Here is a 23,288-nt window from a genome sequence, read left to right as displayed (position 1 = left end):
ATATAAAGTTTTCTTAATAATTCATAAATTATGAATAAGCTAATGGGTCAATAAACTTCAAAACAATGCTTACCATTTCAAAGAAGGTAGTCTCAAGGGCACCAATTATAAGATCATTAATTGTGATGTTATGATACGAAGAGTGGACTTTCTTTGACAGCATGCCTAAATCAAGTAACTTAGTTAAATGTTTCTGGCAAAAAATAAAGAAAGAAATTCATTAACAATGGCAGCAACATTGTTAATAATTTTACATTATATAATTTGTTAAAATTAATATAACCTGAATTAAGCATATTGAATTTCAAAGTTTGACAATATACTTACCATGAGATATATATGGAGATTTTGGGATGCCATGACAGCAGTTCCATATCCACCATGTCCATCAAATATTCCAAAGTAGGTAAATTCTAATTTGTTCTACAATATCAGAAGATCTAGTTTTAGTTCCAACATAAACAGTAAGAGCTCTGGCAAGCATTTTCACTGATTGATTTTTTTTTAATTCACAAATAACTGAAATAGCTTAGATGGAGAAAATAATACTGAAAGCAATATATCTAATTAAATTTTTAAAATGTACTGATTAATAAGGTCTAACAAAAACAAGACAATTACAATAAATAGATTAAGCAGACAGCCTACATGAGCAACCATAGAAGCCACCAAAAGAGCAGTAGATATAGAAACAGTACTGAGATATATATTTCAAATTCTAAGGACAACCTGGCCTTTTACCCTTCTGGTGTCAATAAAATATGTTGCAGTCAAGCACCAGAATCAATTACATTGCCCATGTATTCTCTTAAAATTTTTGGTCTTGTGTTAAAGCTATAAATCAATTTATATGAGAAACACCATTGACTGAGATAATGCAACACTATTTAATAGGATAAAAGGTTTGTACATTCTGTTTGGCAATAAAACATTTATGTCAGTTTTACAATTTGATCCAAATCCGAACTATAGCTCATGTGTAACAGTTTATTCCTTGTTAAACTCCACAATGAAAAGAGTCTATCATAAAATAGATAGCCTACCAACATTCGAGCCACTAAGAGGTCAGATAAACTGCTAGTAACAACAGCTAAACTTTCTTCAAACTATCTCTACTGTTTTAGAAAAGGACACACTCACTGGATGATGGGTAAAAAATGAGATGGTCATGACTATAATGCATTTGATCATAGGTTTGCTCATTTGGGTCTTAGTGGGATAAAAACAATTTTTAATTTTGAGTGATTCAACAATAATTATTATGCAGCTATACAGAGAGTTTACTGGCCTACTGAACAATGTATAGTTTATATCTTTTCACCATCCAGCAGTGCCTTGCTTAGTTTATAGTTAGTGACCTGACTGAGATCATAGAATGAAGATACAAATGGCTTGTTACATTTAATGCTTCCAAGACAATCCTAGTATTTTCTCAGTGTCATTGAGAAATTATTGATCTTTTCTTGAGTAGGACTAATTTGAGATATGACTCTTATGTTATGTCTGTTGCCAAGGTGGTGGGTAAAATGGAAGGCTTGTTCTACTATTCAAAATATGTTCCAAACACCTACAGCTTTACTGTATATCTACAAAAGACAGATCCACACAATAATGAAGTACTGTTCATATATTTGGACAGTTTCCTCCAAACACGTACAGTCCATGTTTGATAGATTGCTGATTCAGATGAATAAGCTAGCAGGTGATGAACTCTTTTCATCATTAAAACTACCCTATCATTGACTGAATATCACAAGATTAGCCCTTTTCTACTGATACTTCCATAGGTGTTCAGAGGAGCTACTTTTCTTGGTCCTGCCAGTCGGAGAAACTCAGTTTTCTAAATTTAGCAAATCACATTTGCACTTCTTGAATATTACATCAGTATATTGCAAATTCTATGCATATAGCTTTTTCCTCCAGAACAACATTGTTTTCCTTGATCTCTTTGAGTTAACAATACCTTGTCTAATATTGGTGATTGCCTTCATTTTAATATTAGCTGTTCCTTTCTAACTCTCTCATTACATTTATATTTTTTTATTGCCATCAGTTTTTGTTTGTTATCATTCCATTGTATTTCATCTTCTATCATTTATTTCACTGCTATTTTTGTTATCTCAGATATACATGTGCACCCCTTTCCTCTAAACCTTTGTGCTGATGGGCCTTGCTTGATTTCAAGGAGAGAGAGGGAGAGAGAGAGAGAGAGAGAGAGAGAGAGAGAGAGAGAGAGAGAGAGAGAGAGAGAGAGAGAGAGTAGAAACATACTACTGGAGAGAATGCATGAAACATACTACTGGAGAGAATGCAGTGATGGATAAAAGTAAGTAGCTCAGACTTAATGATTGTGTCATATGTTATATATAACATATAAAGTGAAGGTCTGAAATTGACAACTAAGAAGAGTTATATTTAAGATATAACATATGACACAGGTATTAAGACCTAGAAATAAATAACAGTAGGTTTTTGCTGTAGATTTACAGAAAGTAAACTAGAAAAATTTGAAACCAAGAGAGAGTATCTGTAAATATGGTTAGAATTCCAAAATTAGCAGGGCTGTATGATCCTGTTCATTGTTTAGTAATTTATGTATAATCATATTTGAACAGTTAAGGATAACCAAATAATCTATAGAGATCTTTAATATCAATGATATAAATTTCTCAGAAATGACATAAGAGAAATAAGCAAAATTTAATTTTACATACCTATGTGATGCATTTAATAACAAACTTTTAAAGTGAAACTCAAAATTTCTGCTCCATATTCCAAACTAAATAGTTTAGTTGAAATCCTGTCATTTTAAAGTGTAAAGCTTTCAAAATGTAAAACACTAACCTTTGACTCTTCTGCAGCAGTGCTATTTTTCTCAGAATTATTGGCTCCATTTCTCTCTATAGAATTGCACGAAGGGTTGGTCGGAACCATGTTAATATGTCGAGAAATGACACAGCGAACTGCCACAGCCTGATCTTCATTGTTGAGTGATTTACCAGCATTTATTACTCTGAAATTAAGCATATCGAAACAGCTTTATAAAATGGAAAATTCCAACATTGTTACTGTTATTTTACACAGTTACCACTCATTAAGCCAATATCATTGGAATCTGTGGAATACCAGATACCAGTGGTTAGATTTGTACATAAGTTTACTCTCAACAGTTGACTACTTCATCCCACATTTAAAATACTTTGTAAATCAGTACAAGCTAATTCATAAAAGAAAAAGAAACACTAAATGAAAAGCAAATAAAATTTTAATGCAGAAAGACTAAAACATAAATACAGGTACAATAAATCTGATGGCTTAAGTAAGAAAATTCATCACAGCTATTTTCAAAACGAAGATCTGAAATTGACAACTAAGCGGAGTTATATATCAGGATCACCATCTTTATCTTCAAAGGTAACTGGAACATCAGGAATTGGTGATGATGATGTAGCACATCTGGGTAAGCAGAAGTTAATGGCACCAGAGTTTCAAATGCTGACTCTTCTGTTGCATACTTTTGTGCTATTTTTCTGAGCATACTTTTCAAACAAAACTGTTTCATATAGTTTGGTCTTACTTTGATTAGTCTGCAGTGTATAAGTGTTCATTATTTATTATTCATTTCTAAACTGTATTGTTCCAGACCATTTACTACTCCTGCTATCAAGTGAATTAACCAACCAATTATTTCTGTTAAATCTTTCTAATTTTCTTCATGCTACTGTTTTAAATTAAGAAAGACATATTAGGAAAATGTAGTTGTAGATACACTCTCTGTGAAAAAGAGAGGATAGTCATGGTTGGAATGCCTTAGATAATAGGTATGCTAGATCAAAGCTAACCTGGAGCTAAACAACAACTCAGCTGAGACTTTGGCCACTCATTTATTTCTTATAATTTTATCACGTAACTAAGGTTCGAAATACCTAGAGTGTCAATGAAAGGGTTGTCTGAGGAGAGTTGATTTCAACTAATTTGAGCAGTGACTTGTAGTACCATAGATTGGAGGACTGTGATGAAGTTTATTTCAGTTGTTATAGTATTAAGTAGTTGAGAGACAGTTTATTCTAGACAGGAACAATGAGCTATCACAAGTTTTGTCACTGGAGATTTGGATAACATCACACTTGTTAGCTATAGAAAGAGCTTCACCTCTTCTAGAACTGAAATGAATTTGCAAGTGGTGGTGAGAGAAAAAAAAGCAAGCCTTAAGGAACACCTAGCACACTAAATTCCTTACTGAACCCTATTATTAACAAGTTTGATAAGGAATTTAATGTGCCAGGTGTCACTTTGCTGAGAGTGTCCTTCTACATGGCTTCAACAACTCTAATAAGCCATTATTAGGAAAAAAGAAACCGTTGTCATTGTCATTATCATCATTGTTTTTGTTAATAATAAGTGTAGGAGTGGCTGTGTGGTAAGTAGCTTGCTTACGAACCACATGGTTCCGGCTTCAGTCCGACTGTGTGGCACCTTGGGCAAGTGTCTTCTACTATAGCCTCGGGCCGACCAAAGCCTTGTGAGTGGATTTGGTGGATGGAAACTAAAAGAAGCCTGTCGTATATATGTATATATATATATATGTATGTGTGTGTCTATGTTTGTCCCCCCCAACATCGCTTGACAACTGATGCTGGTGTGTTTACGTCCCTGTAACTTAGCAGTTCGGCAAAAGAGACAGACAGAATAAGTACTAGGCTTACAAAGAATAAGTCCTGGGGTCGAATTACTTGACTAAAGGCGGTGCTCCAGCATGGCCACAGTCAAATGACTGAAACAAGTAAAAGAGTAATATCAGCAATAATGTTGCAGAAATTGCAGAGACTAAAAGACAATTAAATAGGCATATGGTATTTAGTAACATCATAGACTGTTTAAAACCCACTGAGGTTAACATTGCCTTTCATCCTTTCAGGGTTGGTAAGTAAGTACCAAGTCCTAAGTACCAGTCAAGTGCTAGGGTCAATGGAAGTTGATAACATCATTTCTTCAAAATTAATGACTGTGCTAAAGTTAGAAATTATTTTTTACAGTAGAAACATTAAAGCCTTGATGATGTCTTGTAACATTTAGTTACAACCTTTTACATTGTAAGTTTAAATTTTGTCAGCATTGAATGTAGCTCTCATCCCATCAGCCAACAACATAAGCAGCAGTCAAATATCAAATTAACCCTACTGTGCTTTCTCTGAGCATGTGACAATTTTAGACAATGGTGAGGTGATAAGGGCTTTCCATTTCCTTTTCTTTATAAGTTTTCATTACAAAGAAAGAAATCGTCATAAGTATCAACAATGAGTGTTATTACAGAAGAAATAAAATTATTTTTTTTAGAGATGAAAGTAGTGATTAAGATGAAAAAAAACCCTGATAAAAATAATAAATTTCACACACTGACATCCAAAATTTGATTATTAGGACTACTAGAAAGAAAATATGGAAAGACGTTATCAGTATGTTCAAGTGTCATCTGTATGAGGTAGAGATGATTTCAATTTGATTAGAGTCTGAGCATTTGTATAAGTACACATGCACACACACATACATACATATAATTTGATGAAGGGATTAAGAGGCTTTAATCCTCATATAGATAACAAATTAGTGCAGATGTGAACCTCAACTCTAGTTTGGTATACCAGATCATATTTAGGGTTAGATAACAATAATATTTAACCCATAAGTTTCATATTTATAAGTAGTGAACAAAGAGAAGTTGTGATGTTCATGTCTTTTTGAGATATATTAACATCTTAAAAATAAAACTATAATAGGAATTTCTTAATAACCAGGTCACGGATGTCATTTACAGAGAACTAATTGTATTGTAGCACAATGTTATGTAGTCATAACTGCTCTTAAGTCCCTATTGAGTAGTAGAGTGGATATTGTTGGTTCAGTACCAGTATGTAGTTCATGTACATACATCATAATCATAAAGTTAGATACATGTAAATTAACATTAAGAGATTAATTCTTAATTTCTTGGAACTATCTCCCTCTTTCTATGAGTGTTGCTAAAAACTTCAGCAGTGAAAAAGTTCAATTAAGAATTGTTTGATATAGCATTCAGTACAACATCCCCTTAATTTATCTCTCTTCTATTACTCTGCCTTTGCTGCTGTTACCACCACCATCATTATCATTTAGCATCCATCCTCTTTTCCATGCTTGCATGAGTTAGACTTCTTGAGACAGATCTTATATCATCAGATGTTCTTCTGATCATCAATCCTCAGTTGTTTGCGAGTACTGTAATATTTTTCTTAGTTCTTCAGATAATGAATAGCTCAATGGCTGAATATGTCTTTATGGAAAATTGTAAACAAATAACACTATTTGTGCAAAAAGTGACTTTGTTTTGAATCAGGCACACACATGTCAAAAGAAGGAGAAGACACAAACATACATTCACATATGACAAGCTTCTTTCAGTTTCCATTGACCAATTTCACTCACAAGACATTGGCCAACCTGTGGCTATAGTAAATGACATCAGTCAAAAGTACCCATGCAGTGAGAATGAATCCTAAACCTTGTTATTTTAAAGTAAACTTCTTAAACCCGTAGCCCTGCCTGCATTTATATCTTGTGTTCACTCATCATGGCTCTGCCCTCTAACTCTTTTCTCTCATTGTACTTTCCCCACAGCTTATCTACCCCCTCTGGCTTATTTCTATGACACTATTCAAACCTTTTCTTTCTTTGAACGATCCCTTTCAGTTTCTTCACCTATTTCTGTTTCATATTTCCTACCTCTTGTGGGTCACAAACAAATACAAGCTTAGTTCCTGGCATGAATAAGACCACCAAAAAACGGCAATATGAAAGGGGTTCAAAACAACAAACATATTGCATCATCTGTTGCAGGGATTAACAAGGGATACATTTGGATCTCAGGTAAAGGAATCTGTTAGAAAAGCATACTGCAATTTCCACCCAATGTTGCTATAACAAGCAATAAGACTGCAACTTCTTCTAGGTGTGACATGGCAGCACAAACGATGTGTTCCCTGGAATCCTGAAGCAGGTCCAGGAGGAGACAACATGAGGAATTGGGATGTCACAACCATTACAGGCGAAGAGCAGGAACCAGCAGAGGAGGCCAAATGCTATTGGCTAGATATAGCCAATGTCTCCTCTACAAAGTTCCATGGCTCTGGTACCATAAATTTCAGATGGAGGGTGAAAACTCCACTAATTAGGTATGATACCAAATATGTTAGCACAGGCAAGATTGAGAATACTCACAAGCCTCCAGCTGTATTATGAAGTGGATTCACCAGGTGGATGCTTAGGCTGAAGGAATGCCTGCTGTGTCTGTTGCAAGACCAAATACAAATTCTTCCTTGTTAAGGACTTACAGGTGCTTCATTCTGTGTGTGCCAGAAATCTTCTATATTCTGCTGAGGAAGTCAAAAGAATGATCTTTACATGCTGCACATGTGCTGAGATAAAACCAAGGTTTTATAATCCAATACCTGCTCATGTGATAAAGGCTACTCAGATATTTGAGAAACTAGGCCTTGTTTCTAAGTGACCTCTCCTCTCAACTACAAAACAAAACAAAAAGAAAAGAAAGAAAAAAAGAGAAAGCTATTTGCTGACCATTGTGGATGAATTCTCAAAGTTCTTTGCTCTCCCATGTGCAGATATGATTACCAACACTATTATAAAATGTTTATCTATCCAATCTTGTACCTAAACCAGCAGCATCCGAGTCTCCCAAATAAATGATACCTCAAGATGATGCTTCTACACTCATGAACAGATGGTTCTTCTGAAACAGACCATCAAGAGGTGGTGAGTAGAGATGATGAACCCCCTTTGACATCTACCTACTCTACTTTGCTTTCTTGTTATTTCACTCCTTTCACTTAAAGGACTATATATTATAATATATATATAGCCCCTGCCGGTGGCATGTGAAAAGCACCTTTCAAGCATTGGGCCTCACTGAAGCAAAGTGGCTGATGCTGGTGACATGTGAAAAGCTCAATTCAAGTGTTGGGCTTCATGGAGGCAATGACCAAGACCTTTGACATTATGTCATGCTTGAGAAGACCTATCAAGCCAAGTAAAATCGCAGTCATGGCAGATACCGGTGTCACGCAAATGGCACCCATGCCAGTGGCATGTAAAAGCACCCATTATACTCTCAGAGTGGTTGGCATTAGGAAAGACATCCAGCCATAGAAACCATACCAAATCAGACAGGAGTCTAGTGCAGCCAACCCATATCAGCATTGGATAATGGACGCTAAATGATGATGATGATTATGTGTATGTTTGTTATTAATGTTTCTTAATTTAGCTATCAATACTGGCTGACACGTAATGGAGTTTAATTTGAAAATGTGGGGATAAATGAATTATAATCAGCTGTTATAGAACTAAAGTTGCATCCTGTGTTTGTTGTACTACTGTGAATCATCCCTATTTCAGTTTGTATCAAGCACTACATGTTTTGTTTAATGGTGAATAAAACTCAAGAAAGGTAAGCTAGTTGTAATTTATGTCAGAGTAAGAAAAAAATCAGAAGGATATTATCTCTGCTGGCAATAAAGAAATTACTTGTCTGAACGAAAGGCCAATAATATGGGTATGAAAGGTAGTGAAACATGGGCATTGAATGTGTAGGATATGTGAAAGCTGGAATGAAATGATAGGAGAAAGGATGTATAATGTTAGAGTATGAATGTTCTATAGTTTTTAGACAATTATAGCCTACAAAAAAAATCTTATTAAATTCAAATTCATTGCTAGAGGTTGAAAGAGAGAAGCTTGTGATTTTAATAGAGATAATATTTCTCTTAACTTTTCTCTCTGATTTACAGTTCAATAAAATTTGTTTAGTCACCCAAACAAATACAAATTAACAACAATTAAAATTGAGATATTATACCATCATTACTCCAAGTATTTGTAGTGTTACTCACTTTCAACACAATTTTAAATTTTGTTATAGTGTATAAGTTAATAGAGCCATAATATATTTAACAAAAATGAGATTTATAAATACTAAAGTTTTCATATTTAAATGCTTGTAGTATAAAATTTAATATTTATTCTAAAACTTTAAGTTATGTTTGACAAAGCCATTTGGTTATAGGATAGAAATAACAATGAGTATAAAAATAATAAATGGAATACAATTAATGAATAAAATAAGAAAACTATGAGACAAAGAGATAAAAAAAAAAGAAAAATAGAAACAGAAAGAAAGGAAAGAATACAGAAAATTTTAAAAAAGAGAATTAAGAAAGTAAAACAGAGACAGAGAGGCATAGTTGTGATAAAGAGGAATGAAAGGTATATGGCATATTATTACTTTAAAACAATCAAAATCCTACAGAATAACAATAAAAAAAAAATCAAGAGTGGAAATTAAAGAATACCACAATAACATTACACAATCAATCTGTTTTAACAACTGGGCCAGTTATACAGATGCGTCACATTCAGACAATGGGGTAGGACCTTTAAAAATAATAATAATACACATATGAGCTTCAGATTACATCATGATTTCACAATATTTGAGGGAGTGTGTGGCAGGGTATAGCGTCTTTAGATTCTGTTAAAGAAATACCATGAGAAAAAGATTTTTTTTACCAACAGTTCATTCAAACCTAAAACTATTTCAGTCAAGAAAAAGTAGGTGGATTTAAAAAAAGATTTGTGAGTAATCTTCTGAAATGAAATAATTATTTATCAGAAAATAATAAACATGTAATAATTATTTGGATACCCAGCCATACAGATATTAAAGGAAAGAGGAAAGCAGTTGAATTAGCTAAAGTGGGAGCATAAAAAGTACTAATAGATATAAGACTGCATTCCAAATCTACCATGAGTTAAGCCATTCGGTACAAACATAATAAGTAAAGGGTGGGAAAAATATCAGAAAGACCTAAAAAATGAACTACTGAACTTTAATCCTTCATTATCGCAGCCAGATCTATTAAAATATCAGTTTCTGAGTAAGGTTAACAAATATTTTGTTGGTTTTGTAGTGAAGCTTCTCTCTCTCTTTCTGTTATATATACATGAATGTGAACGTAGCAGATAACAGCTAGCCTTCGGCTGCATATTTGACCCTGTTGTGTCTACCACTCTGATTGGTTGGTATTGGTGCATTTTGTCTCTTGTTCTATTTTGCGCCAGGGTGCAACCCAACCAATCGCCGCCTTCAGTAAGGTCACGTGGCACAGTTTTCTGAACCCCGAATGCTAACATGACTTTCTCCATGCTGTTTGTGAAATGCTTCACCAAGGTTAACAGTGAATACAACCTGCAAGAACTCCTGTACCAAGTAACCGGCAACAGCATTAAAGCCTCAACTTCTTACACAACATGTGTCTTTCTTCGGCTCTGCCTTGACGCCACGACTTCTTGGTACAGCACTTCAACCATTAGATACGAACTGGTATTTCCCATCCTTGTGCCTGGACTTTCTTCTAATGTCCTTATAGACTCTTTTCTATGCTCTGTATCTCTTGCATTCGCATACACATATTTGTATACACACACACTTTGTTTACACGACAGCCTGTCTAATATTATGTTTTATTATGTCGCACTCACACACACACATGGACATTCAAGTTGACAACCAATGAAACCTTTCTCTTATACCTTTTTACCGGTTGTGTCTCTCTCTTTTTCTTGGCACTTAACTCATTTTAACCTCATTTCATTTTTTGTTTATATATTTGTGCCGACCGTGTGATGCGCTAAAGGGGCCATTCCTTCGTCACCATCTCCTGGTTGCACAGTCGTTAGAGTTTCAAACAAATGGCTGCTCACATCATAGAAGAAGGGTGGGAGTTACCAGAATGAAACCAGAAAGAGATAAAACAGTGGTGATGAGGTGTTAGGGGTGAACCCTCAAGGTACAGGTGAGTAGAAGCATGTGTGAACAGAACAGATTGTATGGGTAGGTAGAGGTTGCAAGAGTGTATAGGTGAGTGTGAGAGAAATGGAGAATGGGTGAGAGGGTGAATATAATGACGGATAGGTGTTGAGGGATGATGAGTAGGGATAATAATTAGGGAAGATATGGAAGAGTAGGTGACAAGAATGCACATGTAGACCATTTAAAGATATAAACTTTGGAAATTCATCACTTATAAAAGCAGAACCATTAGCTAATACATAGTTGTTTGGAAGGTCATGTGTTGCAAAAACAGATCTAAGTTTTTCAACAGTTGCTAGAGAAGGGAAATTTCAATCCATCTAAAGTATCTACAACAATCAAAACCATCCTGCCAGAAATGGCCCTGTATAATATATATGTGGATGGATCTATAAACTCAAAGGCTGCTCCCAGAGGTGTATTGGAATACTGATCAGCATGTTGGCATACATCTGACATTCACTGCAACCTCTAACATGAGTTTCTATGTCCCTATTCATTTTTGGTCACTGAACATGGCATCTGACTAGTGCCTGCATCCTACTGACATCTGGATGTGTGTTCAAAAGTAAAGTTGACTGAGCACTATCTACCTTAGATTGAGAGGAATAATTACTCTGGCACCCCAAAGAAGGTAACCATCATAGCTAATTCAGAGTTGCATAATGAGGAGAGCAATGACAATGGCTGATTTGTTTATGTCTACAGATTCTTGTCATCCCATCCTCTTTTACAACTGGTATTACTGAAGAATCCCATTTTGAGTAATTTTCAGACTGACAAATACCTTCTTGCACTAATTTGTTGAGCCTGACTTAAATTCCTTCTTTTGGGGAATATGGAACAAGCCTAGCTTTGGAAAACACTGGTACAGCTTTGGAGTCAATATTCTTTAATGTACTTATAGCTTTACTGAGTACCCCACCATACTCATTTTTTTTTAGAACAACCAGTTTTTGTTGCATGACTATTTTTGCACTGTTTGTAGGTACAATGCTGAACAATTTCTCCCAGTTGAGTGTGTTATAACCAATTTTGACTCAGCAGAGCCTGGCTCTTTCCCAGGAGTGACCATAGGGAATGTCCTTTTTCTGACTTCAACAGTTCCTAGAGGAGTACAGTTTTCTCAGTGTGGGTGCAAAGTTTGATGGTAGTTGGCTGAATTTGTAATGGTCTGGTAATTCCTTGCAGTTGGGTAAGAGTAGTTTCATTAATAACCAACAAATACTCCAGTATCAACTTTTATGGGTAAGTAAATCCATTGACGCAAATGTTGGCAATCATGGGATCAGTATGGTGCTCCCTTACTTTATACATATAAATATCTGTTTGGCCGTTGAAAGTTGGCGACATGGTGGAATGATCATTTCAAAGTATATGGGTAGCATGGTTAGGTTTTGAGTGTTGCTCAGATCTTGCAACACATTTTAATGATGTGTCATGGGTTTTTATAGTAAAAACATTCCTTAACTTTGAACACACATACTAGGAATGCTGTTGGTTGCCCTTCAAACTTTGCTTAACTGATGTCAAGTGTTCTTGGTTTTGAATTATTGCTGATTTGACCATGATAGACTTCATGGTACTTTCACTGAAAAGTTGTAACTGGATTCTGTCATTTTCAATGCCACACACAAGATAGTTTAACATGTCATATAGAGTGGCATATACTCAGTTATTTGATGTAATGCCAACAGATACTTTCTGTAGTTTCCCTGGGTAAACTGTTGTGTTTATTGAATCTAAACCTTCCAATAACAGGGTTGGGTATGGATTACAGATGTTTAGTTATTGATTCGACTAGGTTTGTGTATGTATGGTCATGGAGTTTGGTTGGAACAATAAAATGCAGAACAAATTGTATGTGGGGGCATCATAGGCACTGAGAAGTATGGCTCTTTCTTTGCCTGCATCTTTAATAACATCACTATCAACACAAACTTAATTCAAAATTTTCACCATTAAATTCATTTATTTTAACATGTCTAAAAGTGAATGTCCTGGAACTGTCACAAACAAACTCCAGAATGTGTTTGTGATCAAATCAGTTCCTACTTATTCGGATGGCAAAAACCTCATCACCAATATTGTAGTTTCTAGATGAAGAGACACAACAGATTCATCTTTATGGCAAATGAACTCTTGCAAAAAGTTCGCCCACAATAAACCAAAACAATGTTTTATAGGCAGTGACATAAAAGGAAAAAGATTAATTCATGCTATGTGCAGTCTTTAGTAACTCTCTTAATGTGTGAGCATAACAACAATCACCTTGAATCTCTCTCTTTCTCTAATGACCACCAGTACAGCTTTCATAAAACAAGATTTACTAAAGATCCACTCTCCTATGATATGCACCAGTAGAATTTTTACCTTTGAAAACTTTGGTAAAAACAATGTTGCAGTCTTTGACATTAGAAAAGCTTTCATCTGTTTCTGGCAAACAAATCTCTTGGTAAAACAGTTCACCTATGGGTTTTATCCATCACCTTGGCATTGCTGCTGGTGCTGTCTCTGACCCCTCATTCTATCAATTCTGATGTGTTCCAGGACTGAGTTTTGTTCCTCATACACTTCCTCCCATACATTAATGACTTAATTGCTTTTAACTCAATGCCCACTCCTAAGGAAATGATTCAACACTTTATTCTTCAACCTTCTACACCCAAACATTATTCATATTCAATCTAGACATCTGACACCAAATCTATAATGCTCCACGAAAAGGGACCTTGAAAACAGCTTCCAATGGGGGTATTGCTAATCTTGTCTGCTTCAACTGCACAAAGTAACAATCGCTACACCAACCAACAAACTTTATCCCACTTCCCTAGTATAGGTTGATGCAAATGCTAGGCTCCAACATAACTAAGAATCTCTCTAGGTGAACACCCTCAACATAACCAAATCTGCAACTAAAAAACTGGTCAGAAAATACTTCAGTCCTCAGCAACTAAAATTCTCTATGAAGCGCAGGTCTACATTATTAGAGTACTGTTTCCACATGAGACAATGCTGTTGTTACACACACACAGACATCCTTGATTGCTTCTAAATAAATGCTCATCAACTGATTGGCATGGATTTACTCATTAACACTCCAACCTCTGGTCTACAGAATGTTATTTACTCTCTCTCTCCTTACTTTTTCTACTTTTTCTTTTAACTGTTACTAGAGCAGCGTCTGCTTACGAGTTGGCTTGTTCAATCACTCATCTCTCCTCCTCTCATGACCCATATTCTCCTCCCACCCCGTATTAACCACTACATCCAATATTTCCTCCCACTAGAATGTAGTACCTCTGGAATTCCTTGTTCATTTCTTTGAAATTTAAAATGATGTTGCTTTAATTCTTATAATAAAATGAAAATGTCATTTCACATGCAGTCAACATATTTATACTCTTATATTTATGTACTTGTTATCATTAAAAGTAAAACATTATGATGAAGGGAACGGGTACAATACCAAAACTTTCACTATCATATCGCTTTTCATGATATTAGAATGTGTAATGAGATGGATCTTCTTTAGAAAATTAAACAGCATTTCAGATTTTACCGAAATGTTCCTTTGGCATTTCTTATTACTTGCCTGACAAAGTTTTTCTCAATGTTTTTCAATCCAAATAATAATGACAATTGAAGTAAATATAAACGTATTTAATATATTTCGTTTGCCTTACACTTATGAATTTATTTAGTTTTCATTTATTAGTACATTTTCATACTTGAGAGACTGAAGCAATAGCATTTCAAATTTTTTCATTATTTTGTTTGGGTATTCTACAATAAAGCCGATTTGACTGTTATTTCTACCGATCATATAAAGACTTCTCTACATAGCTGATTCGTTTAATTTGTGGTTCAAAATAATATAATTTTTGTCGAAATTCGAGTACTTATTTTTATTTAAAAAAATATTTTCAAAACAAGATATCCGGCATGAGACGCAGGAACAGCGAAGAAAATATTAAATTAATAAATACAACGAATGTATTAATGTCATTGTCTGGCGCTCCTTAGTGTTTACTGTTTGGAACATCACTTCCGTCTATTTTAACGGGAAATTCAACATCATAGAAAGTTTGGTGGTGTTGTTTGTTATCGTGTACAGACATCAAACCGATATGAGTCCGAACCTAAATGATAAATACTTTTTCACACACACACACACACACACACACATATATATATATATATATATATATATATATATATATATACTCATACAAACGTATGCAAGGAGCTGTGTGTATGTGGAAATATGACGTTCAAACATCACCGAACTCTTGAAATGCAATCAAATATAGTCAAATGACTTGGCTTACTAACTTAACAACTGATTAATTAACAAATTATTCATGTTATAATTGTTAATTTCTTTGTTTTCACTTTTGTGATCAGAATGATATTCCTTTAGAAAGGTGTTCAATACGCTGAAGTAAATCAAAGTCTTGGTGAAATGATGTCTAATAAAAGTTGATAGAACTAGTTTGAAAAGAACACAAAAATTACTTACTCAGCATAGCCAGCCTTAATAGGAATCTTATTGATGTCATTAGGGATAACTGCTGGTCTTTTGGTTTGATCTCTTGACTGTTTTACCTGTTCAGAGTCCATAAAGAGAAATGTAGGTCGTGTGTAAGGGTAAGCAGTAGATTCTGCCGATGTATCCGATGTTCCGGAAAAAAGTTGTGAGGATGTCGAAGAACCATCATTTACTTCAGCTTCTGTTAGGCGCCGGGAACCATTTACGCGTTGAAAATTATCTGATTTGATTGAAGAAGTACCAAAAACACTACTAATAAGTTGACGAACTCTGCTGGACATGATCGGCCAAGTCGTCGAAAGATGGCCAGATGTTAAGCCAAGAGCTTTGAAGGCAGCTGATTTGTCAAATCTTTCTTCCAAATTACTGTCGTGTAGTCGTTAACGACTCCCTCAATTACACGCTCTGCCTCCCCTTCTCTCACAGATGACACTGTTAAACAGGATTTGGCCCGCTTACCACCTCATCTATAATTCCTCACACTTTTTCTTTTTCAAAATTCATGTAAGTCAGCTCATAACAAAAACACAGACAAGTTTTCGAAAAAAAGAATCATCGATTTTGTGAATGCTAAACTACTTTAGATATTTTTTGTGACAGTCAAGTGAAGAGAGATAAAACGGAAGAAAAGTTTAAAAACTTTGCCAAATTTTCACATTTTTCATTAAAAAACAGACACACAGACACAAAGCGTTAACTTCGAAGTCACTTAAGTCAAATCCTTGTCATCTGCCAAAGTCTTTGTTGTCATTTCTCCCTTTCCAATAATAAAACTATTTTCTAAATTTTGCTTTACTGTGTTTTATTCACACCAACTTTCATCAGCTTCATGGAAAAATTAGACAATGAAATTTATCGAAACAAAAACTGGAATAACTGTCAAATTACATGCAGTTCGTATTTAATAAAATGAGAGTTTTATAATTTCTGTTGTACTTATTTTTTTTAGCAATCGAAGTCGATTTTTAGCGTTATGAAAATAGAAAGACAAAACAACCGTTTCTCTTTTACGTTTCTTTTCTGCTTTGCCAGATGATGACTCATTCCATAAAGCAAAGACGTCAAAATTTTTGGGAAAATCCTTTATTCATAATTAGAATCAGTCGGCTTATATGGTATTTGTCATGCTTTTTAGTATCTCTAGCTTTCAACATTAAATTTTTTCATACTTAACACACACACAAACACACTAATACGTCGGATGTAAGGAGCCAACGAAGTTACTAACCGTGCTAGAAATAGCAGCCAAATCTCACCCAAAAATCACACCCTATTACCTTAAATAAAGGTTACACTAGATAACGTAAACCCTGATAGTTAAAAAAGAAAAAGTTGAATGGTCACAGCTGAAGCGCCTATAAACAGGTTTGGCATAGGATTAAACAACAAGAACAAAAACACCTTATCGAATATTTATAAACTTGTACAAGGAATTATATTTCTTACAATTAAAACAAAAGGTTGCCTTGACAATGAACATTTATCAGAACGTTTGTTTTATGCTATGCTGATACAGGACAGTAGTATTATTTGGGATGGGTATAGTATTAGATTTGTTCTCATGTCACATTGACAGTGATAAATGATGCTGCAGTACAATTTAAACTATTGTAATTGGGTCTTTAATTAAGAAATCTTCTTCAATTAACACACAGAGGGAAAAAATTATTTTCGGTTAAGTATAAAAGTATCGCTTTATCATCATCATCATCATCATCATCATCATCATCACTATCGTCACTATCTAACGTTCATTTTTCATGATGGCATGTGTTGAACGGTTTGATGGGTTATTGAGCCAAGCTTTATTCTCTATTTTGATATGGTTTTTACAGCTGGTTGCCCTTCTTAATGCTAACCACTTTACAGAGTGTACTCAGTACTTTTTACATGGCATCAACAGCAGTGAGCTCACCAAGTAACTTGCAAGACAAGCTCTCTTGACTGAGGCAAGAATCGTATTAAGGGAAGTAGTTTTGTGCCAGGTGATGAGGTGTTGGAGTATGATAGAGGGACTGAAACAAGTTTCTCGATGTTGAAGAGATACCTAGCTATCCCTGTTAGAAAAGAAAAAGGAGCTGAGGAAGAGAGAAAGAGAAAATAGTGGTGAAGACGTGTTAGGGTGTACCCTCAAGTTACAGAGAGGTGAATAGGTACAGAGGGTTGGACAGGGTAAATGGGCAGGTAAGCTTGTAAGAGTGCAAAAGAAGAGTAGGAGGTGGAGGAGAGGAGGAATGCAGTGAGTGGTGAACATGAGTGTAGGTGCGGGAGTTAGGAAGATGAATTGAGAAGAAGAGATCTATCAAGAATTAATTGTGCAGGGGCATAGACATAAATAGCATGCCTTTAGGGCCTCACGTTTGCTTAGATGAACAGGTCTTCTCAAGTGCAGCAAATGCCAATCATCTCTGTCCTTATCATTTTCTCTGTGAAGCCCAGCATCATTTTTTCACCACTTTGTCCCACGTCTTTCTGGGTCTTCCTTTTCCGTAGATTCCATCCATATTTAGCAGCCAACACTTCTTTATGCAGCTGTCCTCATTCATCCGCATCACATGACCATATCAGAACTGCCCTCTCTCTTGCACGCCACATCTGATGCCTCTTATGCCCACTTTTCTCTCAAACACATTTACACTGTGTCTTACATGTACACTGATGTTGCATGTCTGGTGGAACATGCTAGCTTCATTTCTTTCAAGCCATCTTATGTCTTCTGCATTCACAGCTCATGTTTCACTACCATGTAGCATTGCTGTTTGTATACAAGTATCATGCAATCTGCCTTTCTCTTTGAGAGAGAGATCTTTTGTTGCAAACAGAAGAACATCATTCTGTACATTCTCTGTCCTTTTCTTATTCTGACAATTATACTTTTAGAACAACTTCCTCCACTATAATTAGATCACTTAGGTGGTAGAAATATGTACTGCCTCTAAGGATCCTCATAGGCATCCAAGAAAATATATTTCCTGTGTGTTCTAAGTGTTAATTGTTCCTGTGCATCTACCACAAACAGTTTATTTTCTCTCTTAATCTTCTTGTGATTCCACTGTACCTCTTATGTGTCCATAGTTTGCACTGGGTACACTGTATGAAATTTCTATCTACACCATTTCTATACAATGAGCAGGAGTATTTTCCTGAAAGGATTAGTGGTTTGTTTGTTTTCTTGCTTACTAGAACTTTAGTCTTTACTAAGTTAACTTCAAGACTCTTTGATTCTAGGTCCTGCTTCTACACTTGGAATGTCCTACACAGATTCAGTTATAAGAATATAGTCATCAGCACAGAGATTGCACAGGCAACCAGCCTTAACTCCTCTGTTATGGCTGGAAAGATTATGATAAATAAGATGGAATTTGGAATTAGGTGCTGGTGAACTCATACCTGTACACTAAATTTGTTGCTTTTATTCATTTCTAACTCTCACCTTACTGACAGTACCTCTGTAGATGATGAGGACAGCTCTCACCAGCTATTTGTCTATCCTTGTCGAAAGCAGGGACCACAAATGAGTGAGTGAGGCTTTCTCCTTTTGTTTTCATTTATAAATTTGAGGCCGTATAATTATGTTATTAAAGTTGATATCTATCATTTCTTAAAAGCACTGTAAAAGTAGAGATAAATTCCAGGTGGGTTGAACTGAAGTACAGCTTTGCTTCTTGGTTGAAACCTTTTCACCTAATCATATTTTTAAACATTTTTTAAAAAGAAAAACAAGAATCAATTTCCTCATTTTCTCCCTTTTTCTAAACTTCGTCATGCAAAATGAATATTTTATTGATTAAACAAAAGTTATTGGGGAAGTTTAATTGTAAGATGTGGTCACAAAATCTGGAACACCTGATGGTGACATTGATATTTACATTTATCATCATTATCACCAATGTTTTAACAAGAGTTTTCATTACTCCATGGATTCACCAAGTTTGATGCACAACTCATTGTCACTCTTAGTCTTTTTTTTTTATCATTTCATCTGTGAAATTTGGCACTTAGAGAGTTAACCTTACATTCATTCTATATTTTTTCTTGTTGTTCCTGTTGTTAAACCTCTCATTAAAAGCATATGATACTTCTTCCCATCTAGTATTTGTTATCCATTCACATCACTTATTTATATCAGTACAAGTCATCTTTCTTTCAAACATCATATAGTATAAATCAGTTTTAATGATTGAAATTTAGTAGATAAAGCTATAAATAATAGGGTGTAAATACTGTAAATATTGGGTTAAAAAAACCCCTTTGGATGGAAAGCATCAAAGGCTGCCCATGGGATGGGATACAAACCCACATCTTTTGTAAAGTTGATAGATATTCTACCATTGTATCAAAGCAATCCTTTGAATTTCTCCATTCATTTCAGAAGCTTTGTTCTTACCAAAGGGAATTGTATGGTGTTTACATCATAAGAACTTAGAAACTTCATCTCCATCTTCCATACAGATTAATATTATACATCCAATTAAAGTGGCAAGCTGACAGAAGTGTTCACACACTGGGCAAAATGTTTAATGACATTTCATCCATCTTCATGTTCAGAGTTAAAATTTCACTGAGGTTGACTTTGCCATTCATCCTTTTGAAGTCAATAAAATAAGTATTGGTTGAGCACTGGGATCAATGTAATCAACTTATACCCTCCCCTGAAATAGCTGGCCTTGTGCCAAAATTTGAAACTAATATTACACATCCAATGGATCATGCTTATCTAATTTCTCTCTAACTTCAGCAAATCTTTGGTATTTAATGCCCTAATAAAAAAAAAACAGTAAATTATGTAAATCAAAGAGAAACTAAATTTGTGCATGTTTATTACCCTTACTTTCTTATAGTATTCCTTCCAGCATGTGGCTTGTTTTAGATATTTGTTTGGACAAGAGCCTCTCATGTTAAATTTTTATGAAAATTATAAAAGAAGGTGAAAACTAATATTGTCAGTCATGTTTTTGCTCACTGGTAACATAATATCCTATTTATATTTTAATCCTGACAAAAATTCAGTTTTGAAAATGTGTTATAAAATACACACACAAATTTTGTACTTGGCTTAAATATTTCTTAGAAAAATTTGCAACCTCAATGAATATTCAGTATCCTACCTAGTGTCCCCTTGGGAGCTTACAATTCTCCCAAGGGGCACTTACTGCCCAGGTTAAGAACCACTCTTTTTGAGTCATTCTTCTGTCTGGAAGATTTTAATTAAAATAGTAAAAGAGTAGCATAACTGACAGAAATGGTTGTCTTCCACTAAATGTCTTACGGTACTTATTTTAAAATTCATTCACATTGCAAGACCTAATGCTATTGAAATTAACTTTACCTGGCAACTCCTGAAAGTGTGTGAATGTGTCTATCTGTAATAGGGGAAAGCAAGACAGTTTATTTCATGTTACCCCAGTTCACTTGGCTGTAGAAACGAGTTGTGATGTCACTGGTGCTAAGCTGTATCAGCCTTTGCCTTTCCCTTGGATAACATTGGTAGCATGGAGAAGGGAGGCTGGTATGCATGGGCAACTGCTAGTCTCTCATAAAACAATCTTGCCCAGACTTGTGCCTCGGAGGGTAACTTTCTAGGTGCATTCCATGGTCATTCATGACCAAAGGTGGTATTTACCCTTTACCCTTTTTATATAACAGTAGTAAACTGGCTCAATTCAGTTGTCTCAGTCCTCTCTCAACAAAAATTGTTGTTGTACCCAGAATAAAAGAACAAATATCAGAGTGTGTTAGTCCATTCTAGACTTCAAAATACGGTCAAAAGGCTTTACTGTTAAACTAATTCCATTTTCAATACAAATTAATCTTACACATTCAGTGGGTGGGTTTTACTTTTCTTATTTTTCTTCAGCTTCAAAATAATTTCTGTGATCATTATATATATATTTATATGTATGTGTGTGTGTATGTGTGTGTTTGTGTGTGTGTGTGTGTGTATGTGTGTGTGTGTGCGTGTGTGCGTGTGTGTGCATGTATGTATATTTCCACAGTGGGATACCAAGCCGCCAGTCATTTTTATTTTTTATTACTTTTCATAAATTTAATTTTGCTATCCCTGGCTTGCATCAAAGTTGCTTTACCAGTCATTAAGAGATGCTTTTAAAACAAGAATCTGTCCACCCTACATACATATATATTCATTTACAGGGTGTATACATAAGTGCATTTATATATATATATATATATATTAAAAGACATCACAAAAGTGACAGAGGGTACTGACTAGCACTACTATTGTTAGAAGGAAGAATTAAAATAACTCAAAAGCCACAAAGCACTATCTTAATGATTGACAAGGGGAGGTAAGCCCCCAGCACAATTAGTTGTATCAAACGATTTCGGATTTTGATGTAGACCATCTTAATCCTCACAAAGGGGTGAGAAAAGATCTTCAGACAATGGGTCTCACTGAGGAAATTACAAGAGACCAGGAGATGTGGTGACATGCTGTACTTGAAAAGCTGTGTCAAGCTAAGTAAAATTGCTGATTTCCATGCATACAGATTTGTTCTTTCAGGTACTGGTTCCACATGCGTACCTGTGCTGGTGTGGCATAAATGCACACATGCTGGTGTTGCATGAACACAACTGTGCAAGTGGTATGTAAAAAGCGGTGAGCTGGCCGAAACGTTAGCACGCCAGGCAAAATGCTTAGTGGTATTTCATCTGTCTTTACGTTCTGAGTTCAAATTCTGCTGAGGTTGACTTTGCCTTTCATCCTTTTGGGGTTGATAAATTAAGTACCAGTTGCATACTGGGGTCGATCTAATTGACTGGTCCCCTCCCCCAAAATTTTAGGCCTTGTGTCTTGAGTGGAAAAGAAAAAGCACCCAGCACATTCTGTTAAGTGATTGGCATTAGGAAGGGCATCCAGCTGTAGAAACCATGTTACAACAGACAATTGGATTCTGGACAGCTCCATGTCAAACCATCCAACCTATGCCAGTATGGAAAATGGATGTCAAGGTATGAGATAAGCAGGAGTGTACTGGGGAAGAGGAACAAGGAATGCAGTGTTGGTGGTGGGATTTTGCAAGAGTGTATGGGTGAGCAAGAGATGGGGCGATAGGCAACTACTTTAAAGATTGTGTAGCACTGAAGGGTGGATGTAGGTGAGTGATGGATGACCAATGTTGCCTGAATTGGGAAAGATAGAGGGAAGTAGAAGAGTTTGGGGGAGAGTGACAGGATAGTAATAGTGATAAATGAAACAGTTTACAGGAGGATGATAAGAGAGAAATGACATGTGGTTGGATAGGATTTGTGTGTGTGTGTGAGGAGAAACCAAAAAGAAAGAGAGGGAGAGAGAGAGAGATGTAGATGTAGTGCATGAGGGGGTATAATTTGAAGGGTCAGTGATGGGAGGGATGAATCACTGTAACATGGGTGGGTTGGTGGAGAAAAGTACAATAATTGATAGATAAAGAATGGCTAACTGGTGAAATGGTTCTAGGTAGCAAGGGAAACAGAGTGGTCTCAAGGAGAAGGGAGAATCACAGTGAAAGAAATGATGGGTTGTGGGGTGATATATGTTTGGAGGAGTTTGGCTAAGGTGCCCATTTCTGCATATACATGCACACAATACTTCTAGATGTCAGTTTCACCAAGATGTGGGTGGGTCTGCTTGAAAACCTCATATATTATCATCATCGTTTAACATCCGCTTTCCATGCTAGCATGGGTTGGACGATTTGACTGAGGACTGGTGAACCAGATGACTACACCAGGCTCCAATCTAATTTGGCAGATATGTGTATTTGTATTTTTACTCATCCATATATATATTTAGGTGTTTTTCTTCTTCTTTGT

General features: G+C 35.4%; 1 protein-coding gene across 2 annotated transcripts in view; it reads right to left on the bottom strand.

Moving 5' to 3' along the window:
- The window catches only part of LOC106883884 (protein phosphatase 1H), a 32,167-nt gene extending 15,839 nt beyond the window's left edge, over positions 1–16,328 (bottom strand). The window contains exons 1-4 of one of the 2 annotated variants that reach the window (XM_014935023.2): positions 15,444–16,328; positions 2,845–3,013; positions 328–423; positions 74–193 (exon numbers count right to left, since the gene is read on the bottom strand). In XM_014935023.2, coding sequence (XP_014790509.1) covers positions 74–193; positions 328–423; positions 2,845–3,013; positions 15,444–15,754 — 696 coding nt within the window. In that variant the 5' untranslated portion in view covers positions 15,755–16,328. Of the gene's footprint in view, positions 1–73; positions 194–327; positions 424–2,844; positions 3,014–9,937; positions 10,053–15,443 lie in introns of those variants that run through there. The other variant, XM_052966757.1, reaches the window with a different exon arrangement.
- Between the last annotated feature and the right edge of the window lie 6,960 nt (positions 16,329–23,288).

Source organism: Octopus bimaculoides, chromosome 1 (assembly GCF_001194135.2).
Source record: "Octopus bimaculoides isolate UCB-OBI-ISO-001 chromosome 1, ASM119413v2, whole genome shotgun sequence".
NCBI lineage: Eukaryota > Metazoa > Mollusca > Cephalopoda > Octopoda > Octopodidae > Octopus > Octopus bimaculoides.
This window is presented reverse-complemented; position numbering and strand designations above follow the sequence as displayed.